General features: G+C 43.2%; 1 protein-coding gene across 1 annotated transcript in view; it reads right to left on the bottom strand.

The window, feature by feature from the left end:
• The window catches only part of LOC128016668 (neural-cadherin-like), a 242,598-nt gene that overhangs the window by 24,368 nt on the left and 201,170 nt on the right, over positions 1-17,060 (bottom strand). The window contains exons 24-28 of the mRNA XM_052601356.1: positions 14,315-14,442; positions 12,122-12,249; positions 11,640-11,763; positions 8,026-8,206; positions 7,417-7,583 (exon numbers count right to left, since the gene is read on the bottom strand). Coding sequence (XP_052457316.1) covers positions 7,417-7,583; positions 8,026-8,206; positions 11,640-11,763; positions 12,122-12,249; positions 14,315-14,442 — 728 coding nt within the window. The remainder of the gene's footprint in view (positions 1-7,416; positions 7,584-8,025; positions 8,207-11,639; positions 11,764-12,121; positions 12,250-14,314; positions 14,443-17,060) is intronic.

The raw sequence follows: 17,060 nt of genomic DNA, 5'->3' as shown, positions 1-17,060 counted from the left end.
CGCAGTACTCGTTCCGTATCTCAGGGAACCGAGGTTACGTTCGTAACCGAGTACGTTCCCTTTCGATACTTCACTCATACTGCGTATGGGGAATGAATTCAACCGCGCCGTGCCACGGTAGGGAACGACAAGACTTAACTTGAACACCCTGGGGTCCAGAGGATAAGTGAGAGGGCCGGAGCCATCGAACCCTTGACGCTACACTGCTGAGAGGGAGCTAGCTCCCTGGAGGTGGTATGATGACAGAGTCTGCTAGAGGCTGTCGTATCAAACCGAAAGAACCCGAGCATGCAAGGTCGGGATATCCAAGTTATAGAACCTGACAAAAGTGGACGGCGAGGACCAGCCGGCCGCCTCACAGATGTCCTTGATAGAGACACCACTAGACCAGGCCCATGAAGAGGCCATCCCTCTAGTAGAGTGGGCTCTAACTCCTATGGGGCACTCAAGGCCCATAGAGGAGTAACATAGAGCGATAGCTTCAACTATCCAACGCGAGAGGCGTTGCTTTGAGACCGAAGACCCTTTGGTGCGGTCACCAAAGCAGACAAAAAGCTGGTCAGATTGCCTGAACGGCTGAGACCGCTCAATGTAAATTCTCAAAGCCCTCACTGGGCAGAGTAAATCCAGCTCTCGCTCACCTGACAACGGAGGCAGAGCTGAGAGGGAAATTGCCTGTGCTCTGAATGGCGTCGAGAGCACTTTAGGTACGTAACCATGCCTGGGTTTTAAAATGACCTTAGAGTCATTGGGCCCAAACTCAAGGCATGCAGGGCTCACCGAGAGGGCCTGCAAATCGCCAACACGCTTGACCGATGCTAGAGCAAGTAGCAGAGCGGTTTTGAGCGTTAGGGGCTGAAGGTCAGCTGACCGCAGCGGTTCAAAGGGAGGTCCTTTGAGTGCTCCAAGGACCGTGTGAAGGTCCCAAGTGGGAACGGTAAGAGGGCGTGGGGGCTTCAACCGCCTAGCACCTCTCAGGAAACGCACAATGAGGCTGTGTCGACCCACTGATTGGCCAGCAATAGGAGCATGAAATGCTGCAATGGCTGCTACATACACTTTGAGTGTGGAAGGGGTGAGACCCTTTTCTAGACGCTCCTGGAGAAATGACAGTATCGGAGATACATCACACTCAACAGGGTCTTTGTTTTGTGCTAAGCACCAGTCAAAAAAGACTGACCATTTTTGGGCATAGAGGCGTCTTGTAGACGGGGCTCTTGCCTGAGCAATGGTGTGTAGTACGTCCCCGGGGAGGCTCAGAGGCTCCCATCGAGGGACCATACATGCAGAGCCCAGAGTTCTGGCTGTGGATGCCAGATTGTCCTGTTCGCCTGAGAGAGGAGGTCCCGCCTCAGGGGGATCGGCCATGGGGCTTTCATGGAAAGCCTGAAAAGCTCCGAGGACCAAACTTGGGTCCTCCAGAGTGGGGCCACTAGGAGGACTCTGTGTCTGTCTTCCCTACTCGTCTGATGACCTGAGGGATCAGAGCAATCGGGGGAAAAGCATAAAGAAGGAGGCTGGGCCAGTTGTGGGCCAGTGCATCTGTTTCCTTTGAAAAATAAGTTGGGCAATGAGAGTTGCTTTCTGAGGCGAAGAGGTCGACCTCTGCCTTCCCGAAAATCTCCCAGATTTTGAGAACTGTCTGGGGATGGAGCATCCACTCGTCCGAGGGGACATTGCTCCGTGAAAGCATGTCTGCTCCCAGATTCGTCTTGCCAGGTATGTGTGTCGCCTTGAGCGATCGCAACCTGGGTAATGCCCATTCCAAGAGGCGCTTTGCCAGTGCGCAGAGGCGGCTGGACGAAAGGCCGCCTTGGTGATTTATGTAGGACACCACTGTCATGCTGTCCGACTGGACTAGGATGTGGCGCCCTTCCAAGATTGCCTGAAAGGATTGAAGGGCTCATTCTACTGCCAGCATCTCGAGGCAGTTGATATGAAGATGGCTTTCTTCGTGCGACCACGAGCCGAAGGCTGGTCTGCCCTCGCACAGAGCACCCCAACCCAGGTTGGACGCATCTGTTGAGAGTACCATCCTTCTGGAAACCGCCTGTAGGGGTACTCCACGACTGAACCAAACAGGGTTCATCCAAGGCTCCAGGGCTGCTAGACAGGCCTGGTTGACCCTGATGCGAAAGCGGCCGTGCCGCCAAGCATGAGGTGGGACCCGGAGTTTCAGCCAGTACTGCAAGGGCCGCATTCGTAGGAGGCCGAGCTGTAAAACTGGGGAGGCGGAAGCCATCAGCCCTAGCATCCTCTGAAAGAACTTCAGAGGGAAACAGGCTTTGTTCTTGACAGAGGCCGCGAGCTGCTGAAGTACAAGAGCGCGCTCTGGTGATATGACCGCCCTCATATTGACGGAGTCGAAAACTGCTCCCAGGAACGTAATAAGTTGGCTGGGGAGCAGTGAGCTCTTGGCGAAATTGACCCTGAGTCCTAGGCACTGTAAGTGGCTCAGGAGCATGGATCTGTTGTGGTCTAGCTCGGTTCGTGACTGGGCTAGAATGAGCCAGTCGTCGAGATAGTTCAGAATGCGAATTCCCATCTGTCTCAGAGGGGAGAGCGCCTCGTTCATGCACTTCGTGAAAGTGCGGGGAGCTAGAGACAGCCCAAAGGGAAGGACTGTATATTGGTAAGCCACACCCTCGAACGCGAACCTCAAGAATCGTCTGTGATGGGGGGCTGTCTGGATGTGAAAGTAAGCATCTTTCAGGTCCAGCGAGAAGAACCAGTCCTCGGGGCAAATCTGCGTGAGGATCTGCTTCAGTGTCAACATCTTGAACTTCCGTTTCATGAGGGAAAGGTTCAGGTGTCTGAGGTCTAAGATGGGTCTGAGACCGCCATCTTTCTTGGGGACAAGGAAATAACGGCTGTAGAACCCCGACCCGCTGTCTGAGGGAGGAACTATCTCTATGGCTCCCTTCCTTAACAGCGTCATCACTTCGGTGCGAAGGACCTGAGCATCGTCCGGCTCTACCGAGGTGGGAATCACTCCGCGAAAACGCGGGGGTCTTCGGGCGAACTGCAGTGAGTATCCGTGTTTTATTATCCCCAACACCCACTTGGACACTCCGGGGATGGCCTGCCAGGCCTCGGCCCGCGTGACAAGGGGCTGGATAGTGTCGGATGGCAGACCGCTGATCAGGGGCCTGAACACTGACGAGTGTGGAAGAGGAAAAGTGCTCTCTTTTTGAAAATGTGAAATATTTATTGTGTTCGCCATAACAACGGCGCTTTGCGTGGACGCAACAACAGTGGGCCCAGGTCGCACAGCAGACAGGCGAGAGAGCTTCTGGGGTGGTCCGGCCGCGGCGGGACTTTGCCCCTTCCTCTTTCTTCCCCAACGATCAGGAGGATTTAGGCGTCGGGTCCAGCACAATCCTTTGCCGGGGGCCCTGACGTCTAGGCGGTTTAGCGCGCCTAGTGGGGCGAGCTGGGTGCTGCTCCTTAGGGGGTGCCGCCTGGGGGGTAGAAGGGGCAGGTTTGCTCTGGTGCTGAGTCGGCGCAGTCCTGGGGCGACTCGGGGCAGAGGTGGAGCGCTTGGGCAGGAAGTGTCGCATGGCTTGGGACGACTTCTGTGCTGCAGTGAAGCGTTCTGTAAACCCTTCTACCGCTGGTCCGAAGAGGCCGCATGGAGAGACTGGGGCATCGAGAAAGGCCACTTTGTCGCTCTCCTTAATCTCTGTTAGGTTGAGCCAGAGGTGGCGCTCCAGCACAACCAGGTTGGCCATGGATCGTCCGATGACCTGGGCCGTGGCTTTCGTGGCGCGCAGAGCCAAATCAGTGGCGCTGCGGAGGTCATGGAAAGCAGGTTCACTAGAGCTAGTCTCATCCAGGGAACGGAGAAGCTTTGCCTGGAACACCTGCAATATGGCCATGGTGTGCAGAGATGAAGCGGCTTGGCCCGCAGAAGTGTAGGCCCTGCCAGCCATGGCAGAGGTCGTCCTGCAGGGCTTGGAAGGAAGGGCTCTCTTATTTTTCCACCCCACAGCCGCGGGGGGACAGAGGTGAGCAGCCACGGCCTCATCCCGGGGCGGCAATTGCTCATAGCCCTTCTCCTGAGAGCCATCTACTGAGCTGAGAGCTGCAGAGGAAGTGCGTAGGCGGGCCGAGTAGGGGGCGCGCCACGACTTTGTCAGCTCGTCATGAACCTCAGGGAAGAATGGGGCAGGTCACTGGCGGGGGGCCTGGCGGCGTCCTGGCAGGTACCACTCGTCCAGCCTGCTGCGTGTCGGCTCTTCAGGGGGGGCCCACTCCAAATGGAGTTCCTCAACAGCCTTGGAGAGGATGCGGAGAAGCTCGGCATCCATCCCAGCTCTGGCGTCGATGGGCTCCAGTGACGGCAGGTGGGCGGGGTCAGAATCGCCGGCCCAGTCCTCCGTTTCAGAAGCCGCGAGTGACATGGAGTCGTCAAGCGGCTCGTCCTCCGTTCCGCCAAAAGAGACGAGGTCGCTCGCTTCAGCCGAGGGACGCTGCTCTGGGCATGAGAAGAGGACAGGGGACGGCTCTCTCATTGGAGAGGGTGAGGCACGCGGGCGCTGGGCCTGGCGTGAGCACACCCAAATCCGGGCGCTGGGCCCCTCTTCCCCGCTGTCTTTTCCTGGCCGGCTCGCGGGAGGAAAAAGACGGGAGGGCGCGAGCCATGGCCGTCGTCCTCATGCAGAGGGGCTCTGTATGTGCCACAGCTGTGGCGCGGCATGGCCGTCGCCGTTAAAACGCCGTTAGAAACGCTCTTTTAGAGCGGTGAAAACCGCTGGAAAAAGCTCTTTTAGGATCGCCGGATGGCGGCAGGAGATCGCTGAGAAGCGGCCGGAAACGGGAAGCGGGCGGCCCGAGATCGGCGCTGAGAGCGGCTGTCTGCGAGTACGCCGGCGCTGCAGGCGGTCGGCGGTCTCAGCTGGTCCGCTGCGGTGCCTCTTCGACGGCGAGAGCTCGTTCCAGGCGAAGGCGTTCAGCAGAGATCCAACGAAGTGAAGTCGTCGCTGAAGGAGTAAGATCTGATTTCCTCTGGCGATTGCCTGCTTATATAGCCATTCGCCCCGCCCATTCTGGCGGGCTTTGGCGCGCTGCATCGCCACAGGCTCGCGCAGCTACGCAGCGCTGTCATTGGTTTAAAAAAGTTTACAGATTAAACCAATGGCAGTGCAGTTGCACTGCGTTATTGAAAAAAGGCTTCAGTATCGAGGAAAAAAGGAGCTTTTCCCCTTACGCAGTATGAGTGAAGTATCGAAAGGGAACTTTTCCACACCTCAGACTTTGATGTAGTTGCTGGTGCAACCAAAACGTAAACGCCAGAGGCAAGCCTCCGTTTCACCTACTCAGCATCCATTTTCCCATCTTTCTCACACTAATTGAAACACACCACGACCGCTCGTTTACCTAGCAAACCAGAGCGCAAGCCTGAGCTCGGCCCGAGCCCCGTGTAAGATGATATAAATGAAGCCCGAACCCATCGGGTCCCGTCGGGTTCGGGCAAAGATCTTCAGCTCTAGTGCATTGTGCGCTTCACCCCAAATCTGGAGTAGGGTAATATCTAAGACCAAAAGAAATTCATTGTCTGCTTTGAACGATTTCAGGATAAGGAAAAGGCACTTCACTGGGCCAGATGACATGATATTAAATGTTTTAGAACATAGCGCAGCTACATTATGGGGTAATGGCTGCATTTTTGCTGTTCCATCAGTGCCATCTGCTGTCAAAGAGTGCATGTGCATTCACTCGTTCTACCATGCACTTCTCAACTTGTTGGGTTTGTTTACATCAGAGTGCTCATGCCTCATTGATGCAGCATACAGCAGTTTTGTGCTTATTAACCAGTTGATGGGAAAAGTATTATTTAATTGCATTTAAAAATCGGAATAATTTGTAATAAATAATTATTCACAGTATTTTGAAGGCCCCACAATAACAATATTGTGCATGTCAATTATTGTGATATACCATACTACAGAATACTGGCACAAGTAAGCACTAATGATTTAACATTTGGCTTTGTATACCACAACTGACCAACTTTAAATCTATTCTGGATATTATAAAAACAGCATCCATTTGAGCTACTCCTAAATATCTGGGTCTAATGGCTAAAATTATGAGATGAAAACACCTCAATACATCTCACAGTAAACTAGTCAGAATACCTAGAATTTAAAGAGAAACACACACTGTATTGATATTCTGCTGCCACTATGAAGTTGTGGCTAAGTCTCTTGAGAAGAAATTAGATGATCAAACTATTATTTCCTCCTCATCTGCTGATGACAAGAACACCTTGCTAGAAGTGTCTCTGTGAGATGATGCGTCATAATCAGATACAACAGGCAATGCTAAATGGGTATTGGCACATCACATCAATTAGCATTATTGCTAAGGTAATTGAGAGAAGCACAGCATGAGATTAGGTTTTAATCTTTTGCACATGGCACAAAGGCAGCATCAGTTTCTGCACCCCTGTGCAGCCCCGGAAGAATCATAATATAGTAGGTAATAAAATCTGTAGCCTGCCACTTTAGGGGATATAGAATGTCTTCTAACCTGTCTCACAGACACGTCTAATTCATGCCACAGATAAATAAGACACGATTTACATGGGAGAGAAAGAGAGACAGAAAAAAAGGAGAGGAGAGAGAGGGAGTGGGAGAGAAACAAAGCAGCAATCAGCAATCCAACTGCATCATCTTAAAGCAGGTTTTGAAAAAATGAGACAGCCTTGGAGTGTGAGGGTAGATGGCATGCATTCTGCAAGTGTATCAGCCGAATCGGGAGACGCATACTAATGCCTCTATGATTAAACACAAACTCATTGCTCCATTCAAATTCCCACATTGCACCGCTGTTGCAACAACGTACTTGGGGTCTGCCAGATGGGCTGCTATTACAGAGCACGTCAAGAACAAATAATCTTTATATGCTGGCGGTCGACGTTGCTCATTCGTTGTAAGGACATTTCATTGGCACAAATTTGTAGGGAAACAGAAGAGACATTAAAAACATAAAAAAAAAATAATAATAAAAAATCACTTGGCAGTGTGTTGGCAAGGTGTTCAATATGTCTAGTATAATATCTAAGTTAATGTTAATTTATAAGTATAATATTGTTCAAAGTTAATTTAAATTTATTTCATAATAAATGAATGTAAATCTATACTTGAAATGTGACAAAAATGTATTGTTCATTTATATGCACTCTTCTATTACTGTTCAAAGGTTTGGTAAAGTTTTTGTACTTTTTTACAACTTTTCTGTTGTTGTTGTTGTTGTTTAATATGTGAGGCTTCTGAAAAGAAAATTATTTTCAAAAAGAACATGATAATAATAAATCTTCACCAGAAAGAAAACCTTGATAATGCATTTGCTTTATTCAAGGGAAATGAAAAGCATGAGAGAGAAAAAAAAAATGCTTTCAAGAGCACTAACCTCCAGTTTGAGATATTCATTCTGTTCTTTGGACAGCAGGCTGAGGATAGAGCTACTGTGTTTGCGTGTCCGGACCAGGACCTGAACCTGTGTGTGTCTGGCTGGGAGAGTGAAGGCCAGCTGAAAGTGTATGTGACTCCTTCCATCAAAAGAATACTCAGGGACCTCTGTAAAACACACAAATGTGTTCTTCAGATGCAGTCCTTAAAAAGCAGGCATAAACAGTGAAAAGCAGTGTGAGAATATCACAGGATGTTCCAGTTGCAATACATAAAGAAGCTCTACAAATTCATAACACTTCTGAATATGATTTGTGCCAAGATTCGGCATGCGTGAAATGCTGCCTGGGTGCTCACACTATCCCTCCTACACAGAGCAATTCAAATATATTCACTGCCCCACTGAAAAGCTTTCACACACACACACACACACACACACACACACACACACACACACACAGAGAGAGAGAGAGAGAGTTTTCACATCCATTCAGTCATTCTCTTTAGCAATGACTTATCTGCTTTATCTACGAAGGCTCAGTCTCTCTCACATTCCACCTGTGCAAATAGACATAGTTCTAAAACTTTGGAACAACTGCTGTGTAATTACCCTTTTCACACTGATGCCCGCTGTACCCAGGTGTGCACTGACAGCTGAAGGAACCCCACTCTCCATGGCAGCGGCCCCGGGTCCCACAGGAAGGAAAGCCCATGTTCACACAACTATTGTCCGTCATTAGACATCCTGGAGCACTACCAGAGGAATCAGCTGGTGAACTGAGGTCATAAAACTGAGAGCGAGAGAGAGTCAATGTGAGGGTTACAGACTTACAGAAGTCACCAAAACACTTGGGAGTAACATTAATCTGAAAAAAGTAATAATAATAATAATAATAATAATAATAATAATAATAATAATAACAATAATAATAATAATAATAAGCTTGTGGAAATATAAATAAGGCAGAAAATAATGCTCAGGATAGGCCAAACTGGGAAGCCTTGAAAAGTGAAGAGGTGAAAAGAGAATGTTTTATCTTATTTTATCTTATCAGCCTGCCATAATTAGTATTACCATGCTGGGCAGGCCACAGACATTTAAAAAAGCAGGCCTGCAGTGCTCTGTATTAAAAGAATGGGGAAACCTTGAGGCCTTAAATTCTCTTCACAACAGAACAACCACAGACCACATTAGATACATTTTCCTTTCATCTGATGACTCCCATTTATTCATGCCCACTCTTCCTAACGGTGTGTGTTTCTGAAGTAGCTGCAGCATGAGTTTGACCCTGTGCATGAAACAATTGCACCTTGTACAGATAGAGAGCATGGCTGATTTACCAGCACAGCTAAGTAAGCAAAAGGGCAGCATTAATTCCACTCGACTGCTGTTTGCCACTATTATTTTATATTAGACAGGTTGGTTTACTGTCATTTTTTTCCTAACAAAGGAAGAAATAAAATACAGTGTCTCCTGAGCCACAGTGTGGAAACATTAAATCCTTAACACTATCCCAGATTACATGACCAATAGATGACATTTGTAACACAGAGAGAACAAAACATACATACAATTTAAAATAAATCCATTGATTAATAGTAAAATTCAGCAGTATTATATTTCTGAATAATGACAGTTGTCCATTATAAATTGCAAATTTTTATATTTTAATTTCATTTTACAAGAAAACATACACTCGTTCACATCCTTCTCTTCACTCATCTTTTCTAATAAACCTACTACTTGTCCACTTGATCCCATTCCATCTAATCTCATTCTAGCCACTTCTCCTGCAGTTGTACCTGCACTCACACTGGTGTTTTTCCCACAGCATTTAAACAGGCATGTATAACCGCACTACTTAAGAAACCCACCCTTAACCCATCTCTTTTAGAGAACTACAAACCCTTCCCTTCTTGAACACTTGAACGAGCAGTTTTAAACCAAGTCTCTGCCTTTTCACATAGAACATCCTCCTCGACAGCAACCAGTCTGGTTTCAGAAGTGGACATTTCACCGAGACTGTCTTGCTCTCAGTTGCTGAAGCAAGATGAGGCCCGTGCATCACTTTCAGGTACTTTTATAATCCTGTAAAACTTTTGGGGATTTTGATAACAAGTTAATAACGTGTTTTTATGTTTGTGATAATATCACCGCCGCATCTGCCTTAATATTAATATTCTCTTAGAGATTCAGTGTTCCCTTCCGAAAATTAACCATAATTTTACTATGAAAAAAAAAAAAAACCTTGTTCTTGTAGCACTGGTGACTACAAATTAACCATGGCTTTGATGCTTCAAATTGCTTTCCATTTAAAATGCCATAACTTGCATCATATAAAAACAATGAGACAATAATGATTGGTTAATTAATAAAAAATTTAATAACACTGTTAAAATAAAAAATGTAATACAAAAGAAACAATTTATGCACATAGACTATTATTACAAATGCCTGCAAAGGGCTCTAAAAGGCCTGATAGTTGCTGTTGTAACACTTACAGGATGATCAAATCCTTGTTTAATATTGACCAAACATTTAATTAAAATATCCACTTAATCTTTCATTTTTGGCCACCTTTTTGCAATAGAAATGCTAGCCTCTATAAATTCTTCAACAAAAATATGTGGACATCACAACCCTTACAAAAACTAACTCACTTTTGTGTCATTTCTGAATGCTTGAGACAATAAAATCAATCAGACAACTGTATTACTAAGCCATAGGAACTGTCTAGCTACAATTGTAATTTGTAAATAATAAAATGTAATTACAATTTAGTTGTTTACATTAATTTTTTTTATTAAAGTTCTATTTTGACCCCTATAGTAAGTGTTTTTATTTTTTTTTTACTTCCATAATAATTTGGGGGAGAGGGTAAAACTTCTTAGGGCACCCATTTGGCCAGCAGCGGCCCTGCATCCATTAACATCCCTAATGAGGTCTGTGCACGCCACTGGTGGTACCTGTGATTTTTACTTCTACAATAATAAGGAACGTTTTATAAAACTTTTATTGTGACCATTAGTATCATTGTTCGGTGACAAATGCAGCTTGATTTTCTTGCTCTTGAGTGACTTTTTCGTAGTTGGAGTTGAATGACCCATTAGAGATGGTAGTCAGATGGCGTCTCACTTATTTCATTTGCTGTGGTGTTTTTGTGTTTGTTTGTAAACCTCTGAACAGTCAGCCTTTCCAATGTAAGGTTCAGAGGTGTTTGGTTTATTATTTTCCTTAAGGTTTTTTTTTTTTTTTTTTATGAATTCACAGCTCAAGCAAACCTGTGTGACATTTTAAGTAATGTACTGCAGTTCCCTGGATGTACCTCCCAAAGTGGCTCAGTAAATGGCATAATATCATTAAATCTTAAAACTACTTTTCCATGCACTCCATAACACTGTGTATTTGCCACCAGAAAGCCTGCTCAGAATTATCACATCACTAACAGGGAGACAGCAAAAGTAAACTGATTGAAAAAGGCAATTCTACCTCTGTACTTCCTCCTTTAAAAGTCTATGGCTTCCTCTCCAGTCAAGCCCTGGTAGCCTATAAGTGAACACTTCTCTTCTGTTTCTTTGTGTCTGATGACCACTGGTTAAGTGTTTTGGACTCAAGAATCTTCAGCTGAATCATAAATTTACAATGAGAAACAAATAGTCACTCATTGTAACAAACCTTGACATAAGGTGGGGTGAAATCACAGATTGGTTTATAAGACTATGGACAGTGGCATGGTCTATTATACCTCACTTCAAATAAAACTTCTTGGAGGGAGAAAGTGTGAACTAGGCAATACACAGCTTACAATCAAATCTCCCTCAGCAGCTAAATGGTTAAAAGTACATATTCTGACAGAACTATGCTGGGATATGTACTAGAAAAATCTATGGCTGGTATATTTGTTCCAAAAAAACTCAAAACTGAGGGTGGACGCAACCATAAGAAGTCATGGCATGTTTTTTTTTTCTGTCTTTGCGAATCTAAAAAGGGAAAACAATAAAAAATACTGTTCTTTTGACCTTTGTTCATCATCAAGAATCCTGACAAAAATGTAGCATGGTTTTCACAAAATGTTTAACTAAAAAAAAAAATAATATGACACGGTCTCATATGGATCATATAAAAATAAAAATCATCTCTGTTCTAGGACTTTGCATAATAAAGCTTCTTTATCTCGTCAAAGATTTGTCTCTCTCTGTATTGCGATGCATGCATTTCCTCACCTTGCTGTCCACGATAAGGTTTCGGATACAGCCCGTAAAGTGCTTGTGTTGTAGTTGTGGGTAGATATATGGCAGGTTCTCATTCACTCCTCCCAGCTGAAGCACCTGTGTCACGTTCAGATGCCTGAAAGCACATAAGAAGAGGTCATTACCCTAGCCTCGTTTGCTTCTCTCACACGAGTTACTAATGTGCTGTATGCTATGGAGAGGTCATGTTTCTCTAGAGATTCACTATGATAATTCATTTGACCTTTTAGATTGAGACCTTTCTGTAATTATAAGTATTATAGACATTAGTGAGTCCATAACTGGCATGAGTCCCATATGTAGAGTGAGAAAAAGGAGGGTAATGGTTGTTTCATTGACTCGTCCACTGCGTCCTGCTATCATGGAGGAAGAACGATTTTTAATGATTCATCAGGGTCAATTTTTTTTTATATTTTAAACAACTATGCATTGGTGTGTAAAGAGAAGTGGTTTACTTGTCCATGTTTGGTGTGATGCCAGTAACTTCACATGAAGTGTGGTCTTCAGTAGTTAGCCAGCTGCCCACTCCCTCCATCTCCATGATAGTGGCTCCTGCACAGCGGTCAAGTGTAAAACGAACCTCCTGAAAAAGGAATGTTTGAGTTACATCTGACTTCAGCAAAATCACTGCTGAAAAATAGAATGAATGAAATCATCTGGCAGAAGAGGTACAGTGTGTACTGAAAAATGTAGAATGTAAAAATGTATTGGATTGATTCATGTTTTGGGGGTCTCTGAGATTGTAAACATAAATGTAACATTTTCAAAATGTCTTTAAAGTTAGGTCCATATTTCAAGCTTTGTCCTTGGGTCTGAGACCCCAGTCAAAGTTGAGGTTTTTGTACAAACATAAACGGACAGACATATGCAGACATAACATAGAACGTGGAAACAAGGATAATTCACTCAAAATTAAAATGCTGTCATCATTTACTTCTCCTCATGTTGCTCCAAACTTCTAACCCAAGTCTTCTGAAGCTCAAATGTGCTTGCTGGATGTGAGAACCAATGAGGTTTGTTCTCATACATACGGTTGAGATGCCAATGACCATACAGTATTTGATATGCTCTATATATTGATCAATATTTATATGTGAATAAAATAAATTAAACTTCTTCATCACATAAAGCAACCATGTCTCTTCAGAAGACTTAGATTAAACTGCTTGATTAATATCAGGGTTTCCCACTCTTTCATGAACACCTAATTCAAGAACTTTTTAAAGCACCATTTATTTTATATCAAGCACCTATCAAATTCACACCGCAGCATATGTAGCACCATGAAAGACCTCTTACAGTTATTCACATTTCTTAACATTGAAAGGAATTTAATTGAGTCCGTAGAAGTCAAAGGAGTTTACACTGGTAATACACTGGAATTTCTCAAGTATCAATAAAAATATATATTATTTCATCAAACTGGCTTTTGCTGTAATTCTTGTAAAAGATTTAAATCTGAAATCATTTCTGGTTAAACAGGGCTATAGTCTATAATAGCAGTGCATAAGCTGATTTACATAATGGCATGGGACAACCCAATACAGCAAAACATTGAGAATACATTTAAAGAATTGAGAATACATTTAAAAAGATATAATATATATATATATATATATATATATATATATATATATATATATATATATATATATATATATATATATATATATATTATTTTTTTTTTTTCTTAATACAAAAATATAATAACAAATATATTTTCAATACGATTTTTTTGCATATTTGTGAAATTATATTTGTAATATAGAAATATATATTTTTAAAAGCTTATGTAAAAAAAAAATATATGTATTTTTGTCCAAGAAAAAGCATTTTCTTGCCCCAGAAATTCATTTTAAAATATATTTTGCTAGGCTATATGAAGTTTGAAACAAAATATATTTCCTATTTCAAAATATTTTTAATTGAGTTTCTCTGTTTGCAACATATATTTAGCATATATTTAAAATATATTTGACCACACACACACACAAATGTATTTATTTGTCCTATGGGCCGCTATTCACCGGAACAGCAACATATGACATTATTATACAAGAAAAAGGGGACAGAGCAAAGAGAAACACTGACACCCGATAAAATGCAATTGTGAAACTGTTCACAAATCTAGCACAACCTAAAACAATGATTTTATATTCCAGCAGTCTGCATATTTATTAGTAATAGTCTTAAAACCTCAAACTTTCCTTACTAGTGGACTTACAAAGGGGATTATAGACAGGAGCTTTGCTGCATAAAATATCAAACCGCAAACTATCTTTACTGCAGTCTAAAAGCTCCAAGCTGCAATGTTCCTTTCACACAAAGCAGGATGCTTGCATCCTGTTTGTACTGAAAAATAAGCGTTATAAGTTCAAGCAATTTCAGACTGACCCTAAGGCAAACTGCACCACAGCAAGACTACATGCCAGGACTACTACAGAGCCTAGCATCAACGGAGAAGCCGCTGAATCCGAAACAGTCCTGGCAACACTGAATACAGATGATCACACTAAACAATGTCTAGGATCAAGTAAACCCTACTTAACAGCTGTGACCACAGCATTATAGGAGGAAGCTGGCAAGGAGAGAGGGCCTCGGCTCGATTGGGCTCAGCAGTCAGTCGCCTGCTAATGGTGAACACTTACTTTGCTGTTGCTCCTCACGTCCAGTCTGTGCCAACGTCTGTCCGCTACATTCACGTTGCCCGGCAACTGCAGGACCAATGTACCCGAGCCGTGGTTAATTTTCAGGGTGGGAGTGCCGTCGATCAGTTCTGAGAGAGAAGAGACAGCGATAAACAGAGAGAGAGAGAGGAGAAGAAAGGGTAGATGGGTGGATTGTTAAAACACGGACACAGAACTATGAAGGAGTGGAGGACGGTTGTTAAGACTCAACTTTAAGCATGTGCACCATCAAAAAACTAACTATTGAAAGCATTATATAAGCTCAACTAGCAGCAAGCTTTTGACTAACAAATGTATTGCATAAACTACCGCTTTGTTTCACATTAACGGGTCAAGCAAGCACCTCAATTAGGATTATATTATCTTCTGGCATCATAGGAAAAATGATTAGACAAAGTTATTCTTTTTGTCTGAGTTAGTCATTTGGCAAATTAAAAATTAATGAAGCCAGGTAGACTCGCTTAAGATTTGTATGGTCTGACAGAGATAAGAAACATACGAGAAGAAACACATTGCTGGTAAATAAGCCCACCGTGCCCATTTTGGCTTACATGTCTGTCTGTCTTGTGTCTCAAACCCACTTTTTCAATAGGTCTTCAAATTCACCCTCTATTTTTGTCATCCTCTCAATTTCTTCCTTTGATGCTGTACTTTTTTTTTTCATGCCTGTAAATAACACGCACTTCCTCTCAGCTCAGCTATGTCGCATCTGCTGGTGGTCATTGTCTGATAACTATGAAACTGAACTTTCACTGGGCACAGTTTTCTTTTTTTTTCTGTATAAGATGAGCTGTAATTTAGCAACGCTAGATGCTTCTCAAAAGACATGTACCCACTTCATTAGCTCCAATCAAATGATTGACTCTCCAGACAGATTGTCCTGGCTAATTCTCTCACGTCATTAAAACTGGCTGATTTGTGTCGTCCATCTGTGCTTTATTATCGCTGTCACTCTATTTCTCGTATTATTTCTTGCACAGGATGTTTCGGACAGTGAATGTCTTCCATCATCCTTCTGTTTTAACCCATTCAAGTGGCTCATGAGTGCTGATGGACTCTGTCTCACTCTCTCGTTTGAGGGGGAGTTTGGTGTACACATGTGTAGGGACCCTGTCGAACAGACACAAATAAACCTGTGAATCATCACATGAGCCGTTGAAACTCTACATTCCAGAGACATCTAAAGCTTCACCCCCTAACCATTTTGCAAGTTGTAAAATCGATCAAAGGAAAGAAACCAAGGCACCCAGTTGTTTCAAGAGTCGTCTAAAGCAGTGATAAGACAAAGAATGTTGATAATCCAAGAAACAAAAAAACCCTTTTGTTTAGAGCCATGCCAGCAAATGGTTGATTGTCCCCTGCTGACTCGGCTTCATGTTTCACGGGAAGAGCAATAACGTTTAACTGAACAACAGATCAAACAACATTGTAACTGAAAGTTTCCAGCGACAGACACCTCAGGACTGTCCCCACTTTCTCCCTCCTTTCTCTACATTCCAGAAAAACACATGCTTTTCCTTTGTACAAACAAAAGAACTCATATAGATGAGTTCAAATGACAATCATTTCAAAGTATGAAAGGGCATAGATTCACAAATAATATGTGTTATATCTTCTTTTAGCAGATAAAGCCATTAAATATGTGCAAGATATGGAAAGTTTAGTGTTGAATGAAAGCTTGTTTTATTTGCACTACTTTAGTATGAATGAAATCTGGAATCGTATGCACGTTAAGAAACTTTATAGAAGTTATTAGCAAAACCCGCAAAGACAGTTCCACAGTGATGAATTAAAAAGTGTTTTAATTCATGCATGGGAAAGGAACAATACGGGGCGTGGATAAGCCCTGCAACAGCTTCAAAGTCTAAAGCTGAGAAGAAACTCTCAGAAGAACTTCCAGTGCTTCACCATCCGTAGCTAAGACAACCGACTTCAGCAGTTACAAGGAAAACCCTTTTTGTCACCAATTTCAAAGACGTCATCCAGACAACAGATCTGCAACCAATCCGAGGCGCGGGATTCCCTGAGACGAGACAATAAGCGAATCTCCAACTCTTCTGAACCCTGCTTTTCAGCACAAATGACAAATCTCTGCTTTTGTGATTCTCCAATACTAGAACCTTGGGACTTAATTCAATTTCAGTCAATCCTCATCTTCAGTAACTGTATGTGTGTGTGTATGTGTGTTCACGGAGTAGTTCCATGTAACCTTAAAAGTAGATCAATATATTAGTGTTTCATTTATAAAGAAGCATTGTCTTGGGTCCATGTATTTTGAAATACAATCTTGCCCAGATTCTGTGCTACCTAGCTCATAGCTACAGTAAATTATAATTTTATTTATATGCTCGTTGGCCACGAAGTAGTATAAACAGAACTGTTTGAGATATACTGATTTCAACATTAGCTAGTCAAATTCAATTTGGAATTAGCTCAATTAAATCAATTTCGAATCTTTAGATAAAAGAGAATCTTTAAAAGAAAAGAGCTAACAATTAATTACACATGCTTAGACACTAATAGTGTAATGATGGACATGATGGCTCAGAAGTACTGTTTAAAAAATTGCTCTGCAGTTTGCAGGTGTTAAGTAAGTATAACTCTGGTAAGTCATTTTATGTGTATATATGCATGTGTGTGTATGTGTGTGTGTGCGTGCATGCATACTATATGTGTACATACTCTGTGTGTAGCGGGGAAAGGGTCT

Source organism: Carassius gibelio, chromosome A7 (assembly GCF_023724105.1).
Source record: "Carassius gibelio isolate Cgi1373 ecotype wild population from Czech Republic chromosome A7, carGib1.2-hapl.c, whole genome shotgun sequence".
NCBI lineage: Eukaryota > Metazoa > Chordata > Actinopteri > Cypriniformes > Cyprinidae > Carassius > Carassius gibelio.
The sequence above is the reverse complement of the archived record's forward strand: the minus strand, read 5'-3'. Positions and strand labels throughout refer to the sequence as shown.